The sequence below is a fragment of the Mytilus galloprovincialis genome, chromosome 2 (assembly GCF_965363235.1).
Source record: "Mytilus galloprovincialis chromosome 2, xbMytGall1.hap1.1, whole genome shotgun sequence".
Classification (NCBI taxonomy): domain Eukaryota; kingdom Metazoa; phylum Mollusca; class Bivalvia; order Mytilida; family Mytilidae; genus Mytilus; species Mytilus galloprovincialis.
The window spans coordinates 56,773,207-56,792,420 of record NC_134839.1 but is presented as its reverse complement, the minus strand read 5'-3'; the positions used below and the strand labels follow the sequence as shown (position 1 = coordinate 56,792,420).

Genomic DNA, 19,214 nt, shown 5'->3' with positions numbered 1-19,214 from the left:
CAACTTCCAACACAACAATAAACCAGATAACTAAATATGTAAATAGACTAAACCAGCCTTTTCATTTGTGTAAGATCATTATTATAGTTTAATATGAAAGAGATATATATCATTAAGAAATTCTGATCAGACGAGCGATACGTGTTATAACTAGTAAAACTATATAACATCAATAAGTGGTACAACCTATTGTGCTCAGAATTCCTTAATATGCTAATTCAATATTAATCTATAACATTTTAATTCTACATTACATTGTAAAGGTAATAATTTACTTCAGTTAACTTCTAACCTTCAAAATGATATTCATGAAAACTGGTGTGCGCAAAATTGTATGAAATTAAATGCCAAAAAGTGTAACTCAATGATTGTTGGTTCAAAACAAAAACTTTGTTCAACTGGAAACAGTTTAGATATCAATATTTCAAATGAACAAATAGAAAATGTAGATTGTGAAAAACTTCTTGGTTTATATATCGACAAAAACCTAAATTGGAATCAGCAGATAGATAAAATGTCATGTACTATATCAAACAGAATCAATTTATTACAAAAGATAAGAAAATATTTACCTATGCATATACGTATTATCTATTTTAATGCTTATATTCTGCCATTATTTGATTATTGTTGCAATATATAGGGAAGCTGTTGTGAAAGTGGAATAAATAAACTTAATAAGTTATTAAAGAAATCTGCTAGGGTTATAGTAGAAGCTGACATAATGACATCATCCAGTTTATTGTTTAATAGTTTACGCTAGTAGCTGGTTAAATGTGGAAAAACGCATTCAATACCAAAAGGCAATACTTGTATATAAATCATTAAATGGTATGGTTCCTAACTATTTACAAGAAAATTTTCATTTTACTGATAATCCAAATTATAACTTACGTTCAGCTGATGAAAAACTATTAAATCTTTCAAAACCAAAAACAATTTTTTTAAAGAAAACATTTACATATTCAGGTTCTCAAATATGGAACAGTTTACCAAATGAAATAAAAATGAGTAATACACTTGGATCTTTTAAAACAAAATGTTACAAATTTTTCATCAATTGTGCAAATTAATATGCTTTTTCATTATTATTTAAATACAATTGTATATTGTGTATAATATAACTTTATAATAATACTCTATGTACTTATAAATATGTTATTATTATTTTGAGGACTCTCAGGAAGATTAGTTTTAACTAATGGGACCATCCTCTTGAAATAAAGACTATTTATTTATTTTTATTTACTCATTTCTGTATGGCCAGAAATGTTATATCGACTTATAACATTCTACTTACCTTGTACGATACAAGATCAATATGCATAACACTAGCTGATCATGACCTTATCTAGAGTATTACTAATCATCTATTTTTAGTAACAAGAAACAGTAGGCTTTGTGGTTTGCAACATATGTAATAGAAAATGAAGAAAATGAAACAAGTATTGATTCCAACTTGTTTTCAAACAACGCATTCGAGAATGTCAAGTCAAACTATATACGGAATACAAACAATTCAAAACGAAATATACTGCAACGTTAATGAGGATTATACTGTTGTAAGCTCGGAGCAAAATGGAGTGCTTCATCAAAGATGCTCTTCTAAATCTTCCGGAACTAGCTCTGTTGACACTTTTACAATCAGAGCGCGAATGGAAAATTTGGAAATAGCACTGACGATGCTTAATGAAAATTTTCAACGCATGGAAAATGCTATGAATAAACAAATAGAAAAGGCTATTGAAATCATTATAGGAACGACGGGAAAAGACGAAAAAGAGGAAACAGTGTTAAGAACAAACGATAAATATTTTATGAAAAGTGAAAACAAAAAGTTAATGAAAGCAGTTAAATTTTTGACAGAGAGTTCTAGAATTATGAGAACAGCTTTGTCAGAGCATACGAAATTCATTGACCATATAACGAGTGTTATTAACCAACCTGCAGAGGTAAACATTAACAATATATCATTTTTTTGTTTACTTTTTGTCTCTTTTGTTGTCATTCTTTTTTTTAATGAAAGATGATCTAATTTTGGTTGTTATCTCACACTGCAAAATAAGGACCAGGGATTCTGTGATCATCACGGAAACGTCAATCGGTTATTTAAAAAAAAAATCAACTGCAGACAGTAATTTGACAAAATTAATAAAAAAAGAATGCATTTTTTGCACATTTGTCTTTGTTTCTAAACCTTGAACGTCTTTATTATGTTAATAAGTGTTCCATTTTAGTGTAATTTTTACTAGCTTTTGACAGAGACATATAATACAATATGTAGTATATGTCTCTGCTTTTGATCGTAAACTAGAATATGTCTGGTGTTCGGTTACATTGTTTAAAAAAATTGACTTATTAAAACTTTGTCAGCAAAGTGTGCAATATTTTTATCTGTAGCATTGAATTTATGTTATTCTTAAAGGCCTATGACATGTACATGTGTATATTTTACTCCTTTGAATAACAAATTAAACATCGTGCACAATTGTTGCTACCTATGCGGTTATATTCATTTTTCTTTGCATCGATCGATCTAACCTCACTGACAAAACATGAAAATCAATGAAAATTTACATTTAACTATAAATCAAACTGAATGAATCATCTGAATAATTTAGACAGTATATCCTGTGTTTATAGTTGTTTTGTGTAATTGAGGAATACAGGATAAACTTCAAACAAATACTACATGTTCTACAGATTATCTTGACATAGATTTCCCCATTTTTTTTCATTTATCTTGGAGTTTGACATTTTTGTTAATACATTTTTTATTAGTTACTCATTTTAGTCTTAAATTAAACTTGCAAAAATATACCAGTATCCTTTAATCTGAAACAAAGCTGAACAGATTGTCTTCTTTGAAATCTTTTCGTTTTCTTGACAAAATGATAGTATTTAGTCGCGGTGTACTTATCCCATTCTTTACATTGCATCCCCCCTTTGTCTAAACCCCAAACATCACGGTTATACTATAAAGATAGGGAAAACTGTAATGATAAAAATAATAACCAGGAACAAATTATCTGTATGAAAACCAAATGACAAAAATCGTCAATAAACTGCTAGCTATAAAACCAGTTTTACATATAATAAAATAACTGTATTAATTCAGAGATATGATACTATGACAGTTGTTGTCCATTCGTTTGATGTGTTTGGGCTAATGATTTTGCCATTTGATTAGAGACTAAGCGTTTTGAATTTTCCTCGGAGTTCATTTTTTTGTGATCTTACTTCCTGGGTGAATTATGGCTGCCAGTTGTATGTTGCATTTGTTGTTAGGTGATCGATTTAGGATCCCTGCAGCCATGACAAGAAATCACCTCCACTTACTAGTAAATTTTACAAACATCCCATAGAGGAAATTGCACGGATGATTAATATTGACCATTTGGTATACGGCTGTGTTCTAGGCGACACGTACTTGTTGATCAAAAATAAATTTGTTGAATGAAATCAAACATTTAACTACTAATGGGTGCCATAGTTGGTCCCCCGAAGTTTTGAACGAGGATTGCAAGGAATGCTAAAGTTTGATTGGCGTGTAGTCTAAGGTCTAAGTACATTGTGATGGATGATAATATTAAGAGCGCAATTGTTTTGAACAAAAAGCAGATTTTTCATTTAAATTCGACGAAGAAACTGCAAGCATTTCATTCTATTTTATTATCTGTTCCTGAAATATTGATAACAAACTCATTGTGTTTCAGCCTGTCCAGGTTCCACTCCAACGAAGGGATGAAAGCCCAGTTGAACGTGTGCTAAACAAATACAAGAAACAGAGAGACAGAATACAAATAATCCATCCTAAACCCGTTAATCCAATGGAAGTATCGGACTACCTGAGCGTGGAAGATACCACCCGAAACGCCATAACTAAGTCTCCATGTCATTTCTGCAAACTGAACAACAAACAACCAGTTTGGAATAACTCTGTGGGGGAATCCCCGCAACAACCCACGTGTCTATATGTAAATTTTAACAAAGATACGAACGCAATTTTAAAATGTAATTGTAGACTCTGTTCTGTCGCTCCGTCAGTTGACCAAGACGGTGATTACGTCACACTTCTTAAAGATTACATATCTAATGGGAAGTGTAATGCAGCGTATGAATATTACAATAAGACGTCACTTCCTGATTTGACAATTCATACAAACGTTAACGAAGATGAACACACGATGTTTACCGAACGAAAAGGAACCTTAGTGTGATTATACAGACAATCAGGAGAAAATTATAAAAGGAATTAGAAATTCATTGATATACAAATCGCTCGAAATGTAAAAAAAAAAAGGGTTTATTATAATAAGTTATTATAAAAACTCTGTAGTGATTTTATTTATGATTACCAAAGAGAGATTCTAAAAGGTACACCATGAGCCACTTACATTCTTATCACGAGAAAAACTAATGGAGGATTGACGAACATCGCTAAAAGCAAACAATGTTTTTATGTATTTAGATGAAGCTTCCTCACACAAAACAGCTTGACAAGTTTACACAGAAATGTATACTTCATTATTGCAGTCTTTCTTTTCGTTTGTCTTTCGGTGATTACTGATAGAAAGGCTTATTAAATAAATATTATTTGCAGAAACTTTGTTTAAGTTAATTCTAAACTAGGTTTTACATAGATATGAAACCCACCATGGATGATACAAATATAAATGTTTAGTAATGCTGGTTCGACTGTACATTCAGAAGCAATAATAAACGTATTATCCGTATCTTATATACAGGATGCTTTATAAGTTTAAGTTAGTATTGCACATGTCCGTTGTCCTTGGGATTGCATTAAACTAAACCATTTTCATTAAGTGGTTTCCTCGTTATTATGACTAGCTGGCGGGAATATCTACTTCCCAAATGACGACGGATATGTTCCAATTGTTGTAACCGCAATCCCAACCTCTTCTTTTTGAATATCATCTATTGAATTAGACTTATCATCTGGTTTGTAATTGCATGAGCAACACGACCGATGCCGTATGTGGATCAGGATCTGCTAAGCACTGTTTGGACCTTTTAATGTTTTATTGATGTAACTGCATTTAATTAAAAGAAAAATCTGAATTCAGTAGACGCTTTATCGTTATAAGAGAACGGAACTATGTGTCTATTATAGTCTCAGAGATTCGTAAAGTCATGGTAGTAGTAAACAGAACTAAAATAAAAACGATTTAACGATTTCTTTTATTGGAAATATTTCGAGTTTCTCTTTTTTGTTGTTGTCTGTTTTGGTCTTTTCTCGTAGGAGATAACTATAAGAACAAGAGGCTCTCAAGAGCCTGAATCGCTCACCTGTTTTTTTTGCTTAAAATGTTTCCACTATGATCATTTTGCTTTTCAATATATATTAATGATTGTCTTAAAAAATCCATTTAAATGTTCTTTGAATCTGTTATATTTTCTTCAAAAACGAAAATAATGCATTTTACCCATATATTCCATTTTAGTCATAGTGGCTATGTTTCTTGACGTACAAGAAAATAAAATACAAATGTTATACTAGATATTCTGAAACTCATTCAGTCTATTAAAGTTTTGCTGAGATTAATTCAGCAGTTTTAAAGCAAACAAATTCAGAAAAATTGTCTTTAAAGGGCAGTAACTCCTAAAGGGGTCACTTGACAATTTTTGTCATATCAACTTTTTTGAAGATCTTACTTTGCTGAACATTTTTGCTGTTTACAGTTTATCTTTATCATTAATAATATTCAAGATAATAACTAAAAATTTCAAAATGTCCTTAAAATTACAAAGGAGTAGGTCCGGTAAGGGCCGGTTTTGGCCTCAAATTTCAAGTTCATCTGACGAAAGATTTTGGACACTTTTTAAACACTTAAATGTCTATTTCAATTAATTCAATTATTTTTTGTGAAAGATTTTAACTGATTCACTAATTAAAATGCTCCGATTCTAGCTTAAATATGAAAAATCTATCAAATATGCCAAAAAACTGTCACTTTTTATATAATTTTTGTCAAAAATGAAAGTGGCCGCATCCGTGTTCATCCTCGACCTTTATATATGTTATGTATAATCATTAAACACAAATTACATTTCAATATCAAGAATGAACACGAATGCGGCCACTTTCATTTAAGACGGAAACCGTCTAAAATTTAACTAAAATGCTGAAATTGTGAAGATTTCAGTAATTTAGCATGACTTAATGATGCAAGTACCCGATATGTGTGCATTGTAATGCCAAAAACAGCCAATATTTATATAGCACAAGCATTATACCTTCCAAAAAATAACTAAAAGTTTACATTTAAACAATTTTGTAAAACTGCTATATTTTGGGGCCAAAAAGAGGTCTTACTGAACCTACTCCTTTAGTGGCAGCAACCTTTAATGGGCTGTTAGATGCATCTGAAAATTTCATGGCCGATAGAACCTGACCTTATGAACAATTTTACTTCTTATCAGATTTGCTCTGAATGCTTTAGTGTATGAGATATAGGCCAAAAACTGCATTTTACTCCTATATTCTCTATTTTTATTCATGACGGCCATGTTTTAGACGAAACTGAAAATAAAACACAACTTTATTCTAGATACCCTAAGGATCATTCAGCTAAAGTTTGGTAGGAATTGGTTAAGTAGTTTCAGAGGAGAAGATGTTTAAAATTATACATTTCTTTATATCAGTTTAGTTTATAGATCGACGAAAGCGGATAAGTCAGGAAATCCAGGTGAGTTGCAAGTAGAATGTATTTACACTGAATTAACAAGTAATAAAAAGGTCACAGTCCATACGAATACAACTTGATTATGTTAGCATTTCAAAGGTATGTTAAAGATTTTTATTGTAATATAATACTGAAAAATATTTGCATGGTATACAAACAATTATTAAAAGAATAAAATTATGAAAGCAATGCTGCATGCAGACATTGCACAATAGCGATGCTGAACCTTTCAATATATGTAATTCACACTATAAATCCCGACAGGGATAATGTTAACGTTTATAACCTAAGTAAATGAACAATTCATAGTATGAGTGTATTTTCATATGTAAGAATGTCATTGACAAAAAAAAAAATTGAACAAAATCCATAGTCCGAGAGATTAAAGGCGAGATCGGAGAGGTGACATCTACATCTACATCTATATCGTTGAAATGCAAAGGGTCTAAGACCCATCACGCAAGTACTAATTTGGTCATTCAATATGGTGCTCATTAAAAACGTATTTACATGTGAAATTAAAATCAAATGTTTGTTGCGTGACTACTCTGTTAAATAAGATGTGAGGCTGTTCTTGAATGCCTCTGCATCTTCTATATTTAACAGTCTTATTGGTAGAGTATTCCAGTCTTTGATGGTACGTGGAAAGAAGCTGTATTTGTAGGTGTTTGTTGAAGTTTGAAGGTTTCTAAATTTGCTTCGGTGGTATTGCCGTGTTGTCCTGCCTTGTTGTTCTACATAATCTGGTATATTTATGGCTATCTTTTTATGTAAAGCTTTGTGAAACAAGCAAAGCCTTTTTATTTTCCGTCTTATTTCTAATGATGGTAGTTTTAGCTCCTTCAGTAGACTAGTAACTGACCCCGGTTCTCTGCTGTATTGATGTTTGATGAAACGTGCTGATCTTCTTTGCACCATTTCTATCTGTTTGATGTGGTTTTCTTGATATGGATCCCATGCACTGCTTGCGTATTCAACGTTTGGTCTGACAATGGCTTGATATGCTCTTTTCTTAATTTCTTCTGGGAATTTGCCGATGTTTCTCCTCAGAAAGCCTAATGATTTATTTGCCTTTGCCGTGATGTTATTGATGTGTATATCCCATTTCAGATTGTTGGTAAACTGAACTCCTAAATATGGGTTTTGGCTTACATTTTCTAAAACTTGGCCATGCATATGATAGTTATGTAATATAGGTTTTTTCTTGTTGGTTATTCTTAGAACATAACATTTTGAAGCATTAAATTTCATCTGCCATTTAGATGCCCAGTCAATCAATTTATCTAGATCTTTTTGTAGTTGGTTACAGTCATCTTTGCAGTCTATTGCTAGGTATAATAGGCTGTCATCTGCAAAGAGACGCAACTTTGACTTGATGTCATCCCCAATATCATTGATGTACAAAAGAAACATCAATGGACCTAAAACTGTACCTTGGGGTACTCCTGATTTTACAAAGGCATTTGTAGATGTTTCGCCTTCAACTGCTACACACTGCTGTCGTTGTGTGAGCCAGGCCTTTACCCACTCTATTATTTTGCCATTTATTCCATAGTGCTCTAGTTTCCGCAGAAGCCGTATGTGAGGCACTACATCAAATGCTTTGCTGAAATCTAATATTAGCATATCCACTTGCTCTTTTTTATCTAGATGTTTTGCGATATCTTCAATTGTTGTTACTAATTGAGATTCGCATGATCTTTTCTGTCTGAAGCCGTGTTGGTAATCGACTAATATGTCATATTTTTCAAGATGTTGCATAATGTGTTTGAAAATGATGTGTTCCATGATTTTGCATGTTACTGACGTCAATGAAACAGGTCTATAATTTACTGGCAAGCTTTTGTCTCCCTTTTTAAAAAGTGCTGTGATGATAGCTGTAATCCAATCGTTTGGGACAGCCCCTTCATCATATGTTTTCTTGAATAATGTTGTTATGTATGGGGATATACTTGTGGCACATTCCTTTAGGACTCTGTTCGGTATGTTATCTGGCCCATTTGCTTTTTTCGGATTGACATTACTAAGTAACTTTCTTACTCCTTCTACTGTTATCTCTAGATGGTCTATATCAGGCGATGGGCTGCCATTTAATTTTGGTTGACTTGATGTATTTTCATCAGTAAAAACAGATACAAATTGATGGTTAAGTGCTTCTGCTTTCCCTTTGCTGTCTTCCATAAGTTTTCCGTTTGAAATAAGTGGTGCTACTCCACATGAGTCTCTTTTCTTTGATTTAACATATTGCCAAAACTTTTTTCCAACAACAGGTGTTTTTCTCTCACCCTCTTCGTCTACTTCCAATAGTTTAGATATGTAGTTTTGATGTGCTTCTTCTAATTTAGTTTTTACTGTTTTTCTTAGGAGCTTAAATTCTTCCCAGTGTTTTTCATTATTGGTACGTTTTGCCTTGTTGTAAACCCTTTGTTTTTTTCTGATCATTGTTTTGATCTCTCGATTGATCCATGGTACATTCCATCTGGTTGACAATATTTTAGTTGGGATGTTTGATATTATAGCCTGGGACAATATATCTTTAAAATCATTCCAGCATTCTTGTATGGTACTTGTATTTGCTTTTTGTATAAAATTATTCAGCTCTTTATCTAGTTGTTCATTTATTCCGTTCATGTTGCCCTTTTTGTAAATATATACTTTCCTTGGTACTTGCTTTTTTGTTTTTGCCTTTAAATTTATGTCAGTGATGACTATGCTATGGTCACTCATTCCATCTTGGACTGATATACTTTCAATGCTTGTTGGATTTGTTGTTAGTACAAGGTCTAATATGTTATCTTGACGTGTTGGTTCTTTTACTATTTGTGTTAGACAGTTTTCTTCAAGTGCTTCTATAAACTTGTTATTGGTTTCCATACTATAGTTGTGTGGTTTCTTTATTTGAAAGTTGTTATCTTCGTCTATTTCCCATTTTATGTCTGGCATGTTGAAATCACCAGTTAGTAGGGTTTTGTTTGCAACTGTTTATATAAGCGTCTCAAAAGAATACGTTCTTTTTACAAATGGAATATATCGATTGTTTTATGATTTGGTTTTACCGTTTCCCTTTTGAATTTTCCTCGGAGTTCTGTATTTTTGAGATTTCACTTTTTACAAATGGACTATATCCTCGTGCATTGTATTTTCGACCTACTAGTAATAGCATATTTTTCCGAATTTCCCTTTTATATGATTGAACATAGACATGCCTAATATTTTGAGAGTCACTAGTATAGTGCGTGATGTATGAAGGAGATATCAAACAAGGTTCCTCGTCTATATTAATTTTATGAACATATTCCTATTTCGACAATTGTCAAGGACATAGGAAGACAACATAAAATTTTTACTTTTCCGATTTAAATGGAATAATATATGGAAATAAATTCAGAAATGCTAATATATTTTGACTTTTAAATTCAAATAGCCCTTTTATCATCTGTCTTCTGCTTTTTTTCCGTTCACATAACTTCCCTATACTATACATTATTATACACTTTATGGAAAGTTACATGTGATAATATTTCTAAAAGCAGTCGCCAATAGTTGTTAATTTCTGTGTCATTTGGTCTCTTGTGGAGAGAACATGTCTCATGGGCAAACAAACAAAAACACGAAAATCACTAAATGGTCATCTTCTTAGGCTATAACATTTAGTGTATTTGTTTTTCAGAATAGCTCGGCAAATAAACTACAGTGTGGAACATGTATCTCCGTTTATTTTTAAAGTTCACTTGCCTGGAGGTTTTTCATACGAAGCATTTGATAACGCAGGTAAGATATCAAACAGCTTTATGGCAGATAAATATAAATTTTGTAACATACGGTGTAGCACTCTTATTTTTTGGAAAGTTTGCTATAGTTTGCTATAGCTACTTTCCTTAGGCGTCGGCCCTCAACTTCCGGTGAGACGGACTATCGCTATGTTCTGCTCAAAGATAATGTAGTACTGTCACAGAATAGAAGTTCCTTCATAATATAAGTTCCAAATGGAAACAATATTCTGGAATTGACAGTACTAGTGTTCGAATTATGATTCTTGAATATTTTGAGTTGCAGTACTCTTTTGAAAAAATTACAGCTTGAATAAAAAAGGAATGAATGTTCACCGACAATTCAGATGAATTTAACTTCATTTTGAAAATAAGTATCACAAACACTACTTTGCGGATCGGCCATTGGCTGAAGAGAAAATCAAAAGAAATCTACGTGAGACAGCGTTTCATTCATGAATATTTCATGAATGAACATTTTCCCGCACTCTTTTTTACTATGTACGATATTTACAACTGTTTATTATTGAATAAGTAAAAGCCCGAGTGTATCGAAATAGTCCGGTATGCGAGAACATGTTGATATTTGACAAATGCAAGTTGTCGGATAATTGACAAGTGATAATGGTTTGATTTATGTTAACAATACACAGGTGATAGAATATAAAATAATCGATAATTATATGGCTTATGTCTCACGCCAAGGACGAGTAAGGGTAAATACCGGCTTTAATAGAACAGTGCATTGTTTTTGTCAAACTGACATCGATCTGAAAGTTTTGATGCCAAAAATCATTTGAAAACTTTTAATTCCGTTATTTAAATACTAGCTGTTTCACATTCCAATGTGGATATAAGGACTTTCACTCGTTCAGCATGCTCAAGTGGATCAAACTGACAACAGAAAAACATTGTCTAATGACAATTAGTATCATAACATCCGTATAATTTAAAAGCAACCGAGTCATCATCTACTTCTTAGAATATTATAGTTCAGTTTATCAAGACCGAGATCAAGCTAAAGAGAAGTGCTGTAGAAATTATTAAAATGATTTAATAACATTTGTTCATGTACTAGCAAAATGACTTTCTTAGTGCTTAACAATGCAGAACTTTTTATCCTCACACTTTATTCCTGGGGCAGTATGATTCTTTAAGATTGACCTATAATTAACCATGTGTCGTCCTAACACAGAGGGGATGATTACTAGTATATCAAATAAATGGCTAAAAACAAAATCGCAAATGTCATTGCCTAAATGGTAATTACACAGCTGCAACTAAAATGTGTTACAGGGTTATAAGCACCTCAGATCAGCATTGTATGAATCTAGTGTATATAAACTTTTTATTCCTGAGGACGTGAGGTCATACTACTATTGTTATGCCCCACCATATTGAGTTTTATCCTTGTTTTTTTCTGTAAGTATGTACGTCCCTTACTTGTACGTAAGTCCATACATCCCATAATTGATTTCTGCTCTCTTACTTTAGCTTGCCTGAACCAAATTTTATGAAACTTATACGCAATGCTTATAACCACAAAACACAAGTTATTATAAGTTTGAATTTTGTTGGCGTCACTTTTACCATTCTAGATGTACAGGGGTGAAATTTTCAGTATACCATATCAAGTATATATACCCTTATATATAAGTTTGACTTGTAGGTTTCTTCGGTTATACATTTATCAGGTGAACATAAAAAAGGTCTTTAGATTTAGAAGTATAGATATATAAAACAAGAATGTGTCCATAGTACACGCATGCCCCATCTGCACTATCATTTTCTATGTTCAGTGGACTGTGAAAATGGAGTAAAAACTCTAATTTGGCATTAAAATTAGAAAGATGATATCATAGGGAACATCTATATAATACTAAAATACCGAGGTCCAATTTGTCAGCCGTCATGGGGGTAAAAAACGACAAATCAAAGAATTCAATTTCATATATATCCAATATAGGAAAATGGTGTTGATTAAAAAATACACCACTCCAGACCATTTTGTTTTCCACATAACTAATATTGCCAATAATTAACAAGTTCCGGGTCGAATCCGATACCGATACCAATAGTATATTCACCTGTTCTGACCTATTACCTTATCTGTACGTTTCTCATCTGACAGACGCACCACCAAACGGTGTATTTCGGATTTTGCTATATACACAGGTCATAATCACAGGGTTGACACTACTAAATTCAACCATTGTCAAATTGTTCCCTATTGTAGTATTTAAAGCAATAAGACTTTCTAAGATGACAATACGAATACTAAAAATCCGGACTTAAAATAAGGCGTATAGGTACAGTTTTCAATTTGTTAGCGGGCATGACATAATACAGCGAATCAAAGAATTCAACTTTATTTATAACTTAATTAATAAATATAGGACAATGCTGTTGATTAAAAAATACTCCATTCCAGGACCTTTTGTTTTCCAAATAATTAATATTACCAATAATTGATAAGTTCCAGGTCGACGGGTTCAAACAGAATGATTTTTAAAGCAGAAAAAAGTGTGCATGCCATCTTATAATCGGCATGACTTTATCAGATGACAATCCCAATACTTAAATAAGTCTTATATACTTTAATTCAGTCACGGAACCGCGATATCACGGGTGTGTTCTAGTGTGTACTAAGTTTCAAATTTATTGGACTTCAACTTCATCAAAAACTACCTCGACCAAAAACTATAACCTGAATGGGACAGACAGACGGACGAACGGACACACAGACCAGAAAACATAATGCCCATAAATGGGGCATAAAAAGTGATTTTTGAAAATTGCTGGCGAGACAATGGTTTAGTTTGAAAAATCCAAACTGTGATTAAATACATATTTGAAATAATGCACGTCTATAACCTATTTGAAATAATACACATATACAGTTGCAAACTTTCCAGAGGTGCTATCCAGCACTTTGATTTATTTAAGAAATTATAATTGATGTAAGCTATACCTTATTGTAGTTTTAACATGGGTAGGCATTATATTTGTGATTATTTTTGCCCGAGCGATAGTGAGGGCTAAAATAACACGAATATAATGCCTACCAATGCGTTCGGGCAAAAATAATCACGAATATAATGCCTACCCATGTTAAAACTACAATAAGGTATAGCTTACATCAATTATTTCGATTCTGAATAGGACAATTAAGGTAATTTCTATGTTAGATAAGTATAAGTGTAAAAGCGATTGTGTAGGCTCCTCCATGGACCTACCTTTTTTGTTTGCAATGAAGCAAACCGCTGGCACTGTGATTTTTTCAGAGGGTGGTGTTTGAACAGCCAGCTTGAACGGTTGTCGTATCTAGATCAAAGATGTCAATTTCGGAATGCAACACATTACAGTCATAATAAATTAATTGGTAATATCATGTGCATCATTTAAGAGTTTGAAAGTGTTTTAAAGTTAAGGAAATATATTAGTGCATCATAATTCGATAAAATTCATTATTTTGAAGTAGTCAATATACGCATGTGTAAACAAATTTTATTGGATATAGAGCATTGGTTTGTTCACAAACCGAAAGAAGCATGTCATATTAGAATTGTTTTACGATCACGTAATTCAACGGGTATTGAGGTATATTTATTTATTGACGCTTTGTTCTTATTCATATATTATATATTGACGGTCAATATTCAAATACAATGTAAATTACACGGAAAAAGTATTGTAGTCCATTTCAATAATACACTATACATGTATCAAATAAATTAAGGACTTTCACACAGTCAATTATTATACCTTACAGTATATATGGGCCTATTAGATTATAGAAAGTCCCTGGATTATTTTAAACCTCGGTAATCGTCCTTGGTCGATATAATCTGGACATGTTCATATATAATAACGTATTGGCCTCGTCAAAAGAAATGATATAAATTATGTTGCCCTTGTTATATTTTTATGGATTTAAACATTTTCATTTAATGACATCTTCTATTTTCTAGCTGGAATGATAAAACTAAGGAGCTTACTTATGGTAGTTGAATCTTCAAGAGTAACAAGTTTTTGGCCAAAGAAATCAGAATCATTTCTGGACATGGAAAGGTTAGCACGAGATAACCTGATTTATATAGCAACAATTCAATTACAAGTATCTTCTTCAGTATATTTGCAAAATACCCCGAAATATCCGCTCTCAGTAACACATTCTTTAGCCTATATAGGAAATTCTTCGAAACGCATTTCAAGTATCCTTACCTGTCCAGAAGTGTCAAAACCTTATGCACAATTTTTTGTTCATCATGTTCTTATCGATCCAGCTACCAGGAAACCAACTGCATTTCCAAAATGGTGGATGGACAAATATGGTAGCTTGAAACCGGAAGTTGTTCGTCCTTTAAAAATGGATCATTTGTTAAGACCGGACCAATGTTTAGAAGATAAAATAATTGTTCATCCACGTGATTGTGATGTTTATGAACATACCAGCTGGGCAAACTATGGAAATTTCTGTTACGACTCATGTTGTGTTTTTGCACGAAAGTCGCTCTACAAAACTATTAATAGTCAGTCATTGAAGAATGGTCTAAAATCAATCACAGTTTCGTTCAAGAAGGAATCCCTCGAACTTGAATCGCTTGATATCTACTCATGGGATGATATTCATGCACCAAACAAAGCTCATTTTGAAATTCTAAATCAACATGGAGAGATATGTTGTCAAGCTTCAATTGAATTCTTTTCTCATTCACCAGAAGAAGAACTAAGGTCGGAAACTCAAGCAACCGCAAAACGTTAATGTATTAAATGACTGTTAATATTTTAGGATAGTCAGATAAAGGATTTTATTTTGTTTCCATTGCATCAATTAGGGAACTATCATTTAACTTCAAGAATGGGGGAGGGGTATGGTTTTTTTTTTTTTCTCTTAGTCAGAATTTTTTTCTTGCACATTTTTTTTTTTTTAGTTTTTCAACGCTTTCAATCAAATAATTTTTTTTTCAAACATTTAACACTATAAAGTATGGTGAAAATCTGAATTCAGAATATTTATTTTTCATCTGCTTGGCCACAATATTTGTTTTATTAAATTTGGGATAAAAAAAATTTAGGAAAAAAACATAACTCCCCTACCCTTTGAAGTTAAATGATCGTTCCTTTATAATGTATAAATTGAAACATGTCCATAGACCTTTGGTTTTCTTTTTTGTTTCATATATTTTCATCCCATGTTGTAAGGTCATCCGATGACTTATGACTGTTCATGGGCTTATGACTGTGCATGCTTATGACTTTATACATCTTAACCCAATATAAAAAAGATACGAGGGATACCAAAGGGGGATTCAAACTCATACGTCGAAAATAACCTGACAACGGCTGGGTTAAAAATAAAAGAACAAACAGACAAACAGACAAACAACAATTCATAAAACACAACATATAGAAAAAAAGATACGATACCCACCCCAAAACATGGAATTTAATAAATGCAAATACAATGCTCGATTTATCTTTTCCTTTTAAGCAAAGAACACTAAGGCATACATGTAGTACTTTTATTTTTATTACATGTGTAAAATAACGCTAGGTTAAAACGGATATTTTACGGTCACAGTGGCGGATCCAGAGCATTTTGTAATGGGGGCGGGGGGGGGGGGGGGCAGACTGACCTAAAAAGGGGGGTGCTCCAGTCGTGCTTCAGTGATTCCCCATACATAATCAACCAATTTTCCCCCACAAAAGGGGCGGGCTAGCTATAAAACCAGGTTTTATCCACTATTTTCTACATTAAAAAATGCCTGTACCAAGTCAGTTTATGCGTTTGAGCTTTTGATTTTGTTATATATGATTACGGACTTTCCGTTTGGGATTTTCCTCGGAGTTCAGTATTTTTGTTATTTTACCTTTTTTGACAATTGCCACTTCATAATATGCAAATTGATAAATATGTTATTTTGGTGTTTTGTGAACTTTCAATGTAGCGAGAAATTCCCGCACCGGGAAGCGTCCTTCAGCTGGCCCCTAAACAAATATATACTAGTTCAGTGATAATGAACGCCATACTAGTTTCCAAAGTGTACACAAGAAACTAAAATTAAAATAAAACAAGACTTACAAAGGCCAGAGGCTCCTGACTTGGGACAGGCGCAAAATGCGGCGGGGTTAAACATGTTTGTGAGATCTCAACCTCCCCCTATACCTCTAACCAATGTAGAAAAGTTTGAATTGAATGTTGTGTCCATACTTGCTCCAACTGTTCAGGGTTTAAAGTGTACGTTTGTATCAAGCTGAGCCATGCATAGCATTCTTATTGGTTATTTATATATTAATTTGAAATTTTGACGAGTGAGACACATACAGATTATACTGTAAACAATATTTCAGAGTTTAACGTAGTCAAGCAAAACAAATCATAGAAGAATAGTTGAATCATGTTTTTGTTGTCCAATGAAAAATTAGTACGAACACCAAGAAAAAGTATGGGAATGTTTGTTTTTTAAACTATTGACCAGGGTGAAAGTCTTTGAAAGTCATGACTGACAAAAAGTTTGTGAAATGAAATAGCACAAATATTCCATTCTTATTAAATATTATTGTATATAAAGAAAATACTGATGTTTAATAATAGTTTTTACCCTTTTTATGTTTTATAGGACAAGAAATATAGAAAAATGATGAAAAATATAAACAGTTTCAATAGAAATGAGCGACAAAACAAGATAAACAGAATACAACAAGTCCTAAATGGTAATCGTTAATTTTTTTTTCTCTCTGTTTGTTATGATTTAACAAATAATGCTGCTCATTAAATGCCGTGTTTTGAAGCTGAGTTTTACCGATTGCGACCTTATAGTAAACAAATCACAAAAAGCATGGGTATCGAGCACGTGTTTAACATGTATAATCAGATATTTGTTTATTTCAATGACAGATCCTTGCATATTGTGGTCACCGGATTTTTACGAGGAGGGTTACGCTTGGGTCACTATGTATATGGAAAATATGTATCGGCGAATTGCTTCCTGGAAGCAAGCAATTAAAAATAAGTAAACTTCTTCTAAATGTGGACAAATTAAAGAATTTTCCTCAGAAAAAAGTATATGTACTTAAGTTGCATAATGAAAACTATCTATTTAGTTATAAAAAACATAATTATTATACATATTTTTTTTTAATTTGAGGTTTCTTATGACTTTAATTAAAACATGATAAAATAAGCCTATTTATTTTGCTGTTTTTTTCTCCATTTATCATGTTTATAACTTTATTTTTTTATTTTGTGTATTTATAGGTCAGATATCTTGGTTTTTATGATCATCGTCAGGTCCTGCAAGTCTATACTGAAGAGGAAACTTATTTGTTAATACTTTTCTACATAATGGGCTAATTGGATTAATTAATGTGAAATGAACTCAATTGTGTGTTTTTCTGGAAAAAGAAATAGAAAAAATTCTACAAAATTGCTATAAACAAAATGGAGTACTATCAAAGATGCACAAGGACACAATGGTGTAAAATGTAACAACCTACATATTCACTGATGGATTATGGAGAAATTAAGAAAAAAAAATAGTATCTTTGTCATGTTTGTTGTCGTAATAAACACATGCGTTATCCATTCATGTACATAATATTATGTACATGGCTCTCCATCATTTCAAATATACAGAGAAGATGTTTGAAGAACAAGTTGCCAAAATTTATTCAACCAATTGAAGGAAGATGTCTTGTGAATGGAATTATTTATGCACTGAACTGTTATGTAGGGGGTAGAATAATTATACACAGTAGCTGAAACAGAAGACAAGTTAATTTGACATGAAAAGTGTTTATTTTATATAATCTTTTGTATCAACATGATCAATAATTCAGTCTAGGAGAAAATATATTTATACTGTTTGTCAATGTTTGTTCTGTTATGAAATTTTTATAGAGGAAAAACATTTCCTTAGGGGAAATTTGATGTTCAGAAATTTCCTTAGAGGAAATTTGAAGAACAATGATTTCCTTAGAGGAAATTTCCTCAAAGGAAAATTTGAAGCGGCAAATTTCCTCAAAAGAAAAAGAATTTCCTCAAAGGAAATAATTATGCAGCAAATTCCCTAAGGGAAATCTTTTTCCCTTGAGGAAAACTCTTTTTCCTCTGAGGAAATTGTTGAAAAAGGGGCATTACTTTTTCAACAGTGGTGCTAGAGCCAAACATTTTTAGGACAAATATCAGAGAACCAATACCAATCAAGTTATCAACTTCATTTTGACTTAACTCCAAAAATTAAGGTGACAACTTTTGCACTCAGCGGAATTGCAAACTTGTCCCAGATACTGTTAATATTCTTATACAAGACCTGTCTATTTTCTCTTGCTTATGACCTTAGATATATTATTAATGCTGTATGTTTATGCTTATGACCTTAGATATATTATTGCTGTATGTTTATGCTTATGAAATTAGATATATTATTGCTGCATGTTTATACTTTTGACCTTAGATACATTATTGCTGTATGTTGATTGTCACTTGCTTATGACCTTAGATATATTATTGCTGCATGTTTTTTTTAAAATGCTTATGACCTTAGATCCATTATTGCTGTATGTTGATTGTCACTTGCTTATGACCTTAGATATATTATTGCTGCATGTTTATGCTTATGACCTTAGATAATTATACTATTGCTGTATGTTGATTGTCTTTTGCTTATGACCTTAGATATATACAATGTATAATATTGCTGCATGTTTATGCTTATGACCTTAGATATATTAT

The 19,214-nt window shown here is 32.2% G+C and overlaps 1 protein-coding gene and 1 long non-coding RNA gene across 3 annotated transcripts; both read left to right on the top strand.

The window, feature by feature from the left end:
- The first annotated feature begins 1,746 nt into the window (after positions 1-1,746).
- On the top strand, positions 1,747-4,262 carry LOC143063915 (uncharacterized). Its single transcript, XR_012975136.1, has 2 exons — positions 1,747-1,952; positions 3,717-4,262. It is a non-coding gene; the product is annotated as an uncharacterized LOC143063915 (long non-coding RNA).
- A 2,161-nt stretch (positions 4,263-6,423) lies between these two features.
- Positions 6,424-15,639, top strand: LOC143063913 (uncharacterized). 2 transcript variants are annotated; one of them, XM_076236359.1, is made up of 3 exons: positions 6,426-6,806; positions 10,378-10,478; positions 14,449-15,639. In XM_076236359.1, the coding sequence occupies exons 1-3, from the start codon at positions 6,790-6,792 to the stop codon at positions 15,240-15,242; spliced, it is 912 nt and encodes a 303-aa protein (XP_076092474.1). In that variant the 5' UTR covers positions 6,426-6,789; the 3' UTR covers positions 15,243-15,639. The 2 variants fall into 2 exon arrangements, with proteins under 2 accessions (XP_076092475.1, XP_076092474.1); XM_076236360.1 differs by lacking the exon at positions 10,378-10,478 and having other exon boundaries at positions 6,424-6,806.
- Positions 15,640-19,214: the final 3,575 nt, after the last annotated feature.

Excerpts from the sequence above, each read along its gene's own strand:
- LOC143063913 (XM_076236359.1), top strand. Across the intron at positions 10,479-14,448 it reads CGAAGCATTTGATAACGCAG|CTGGAATGATAAAACTAAGG; the intron begins GTAAGATATCAA and ends TCTATTTTCTAG.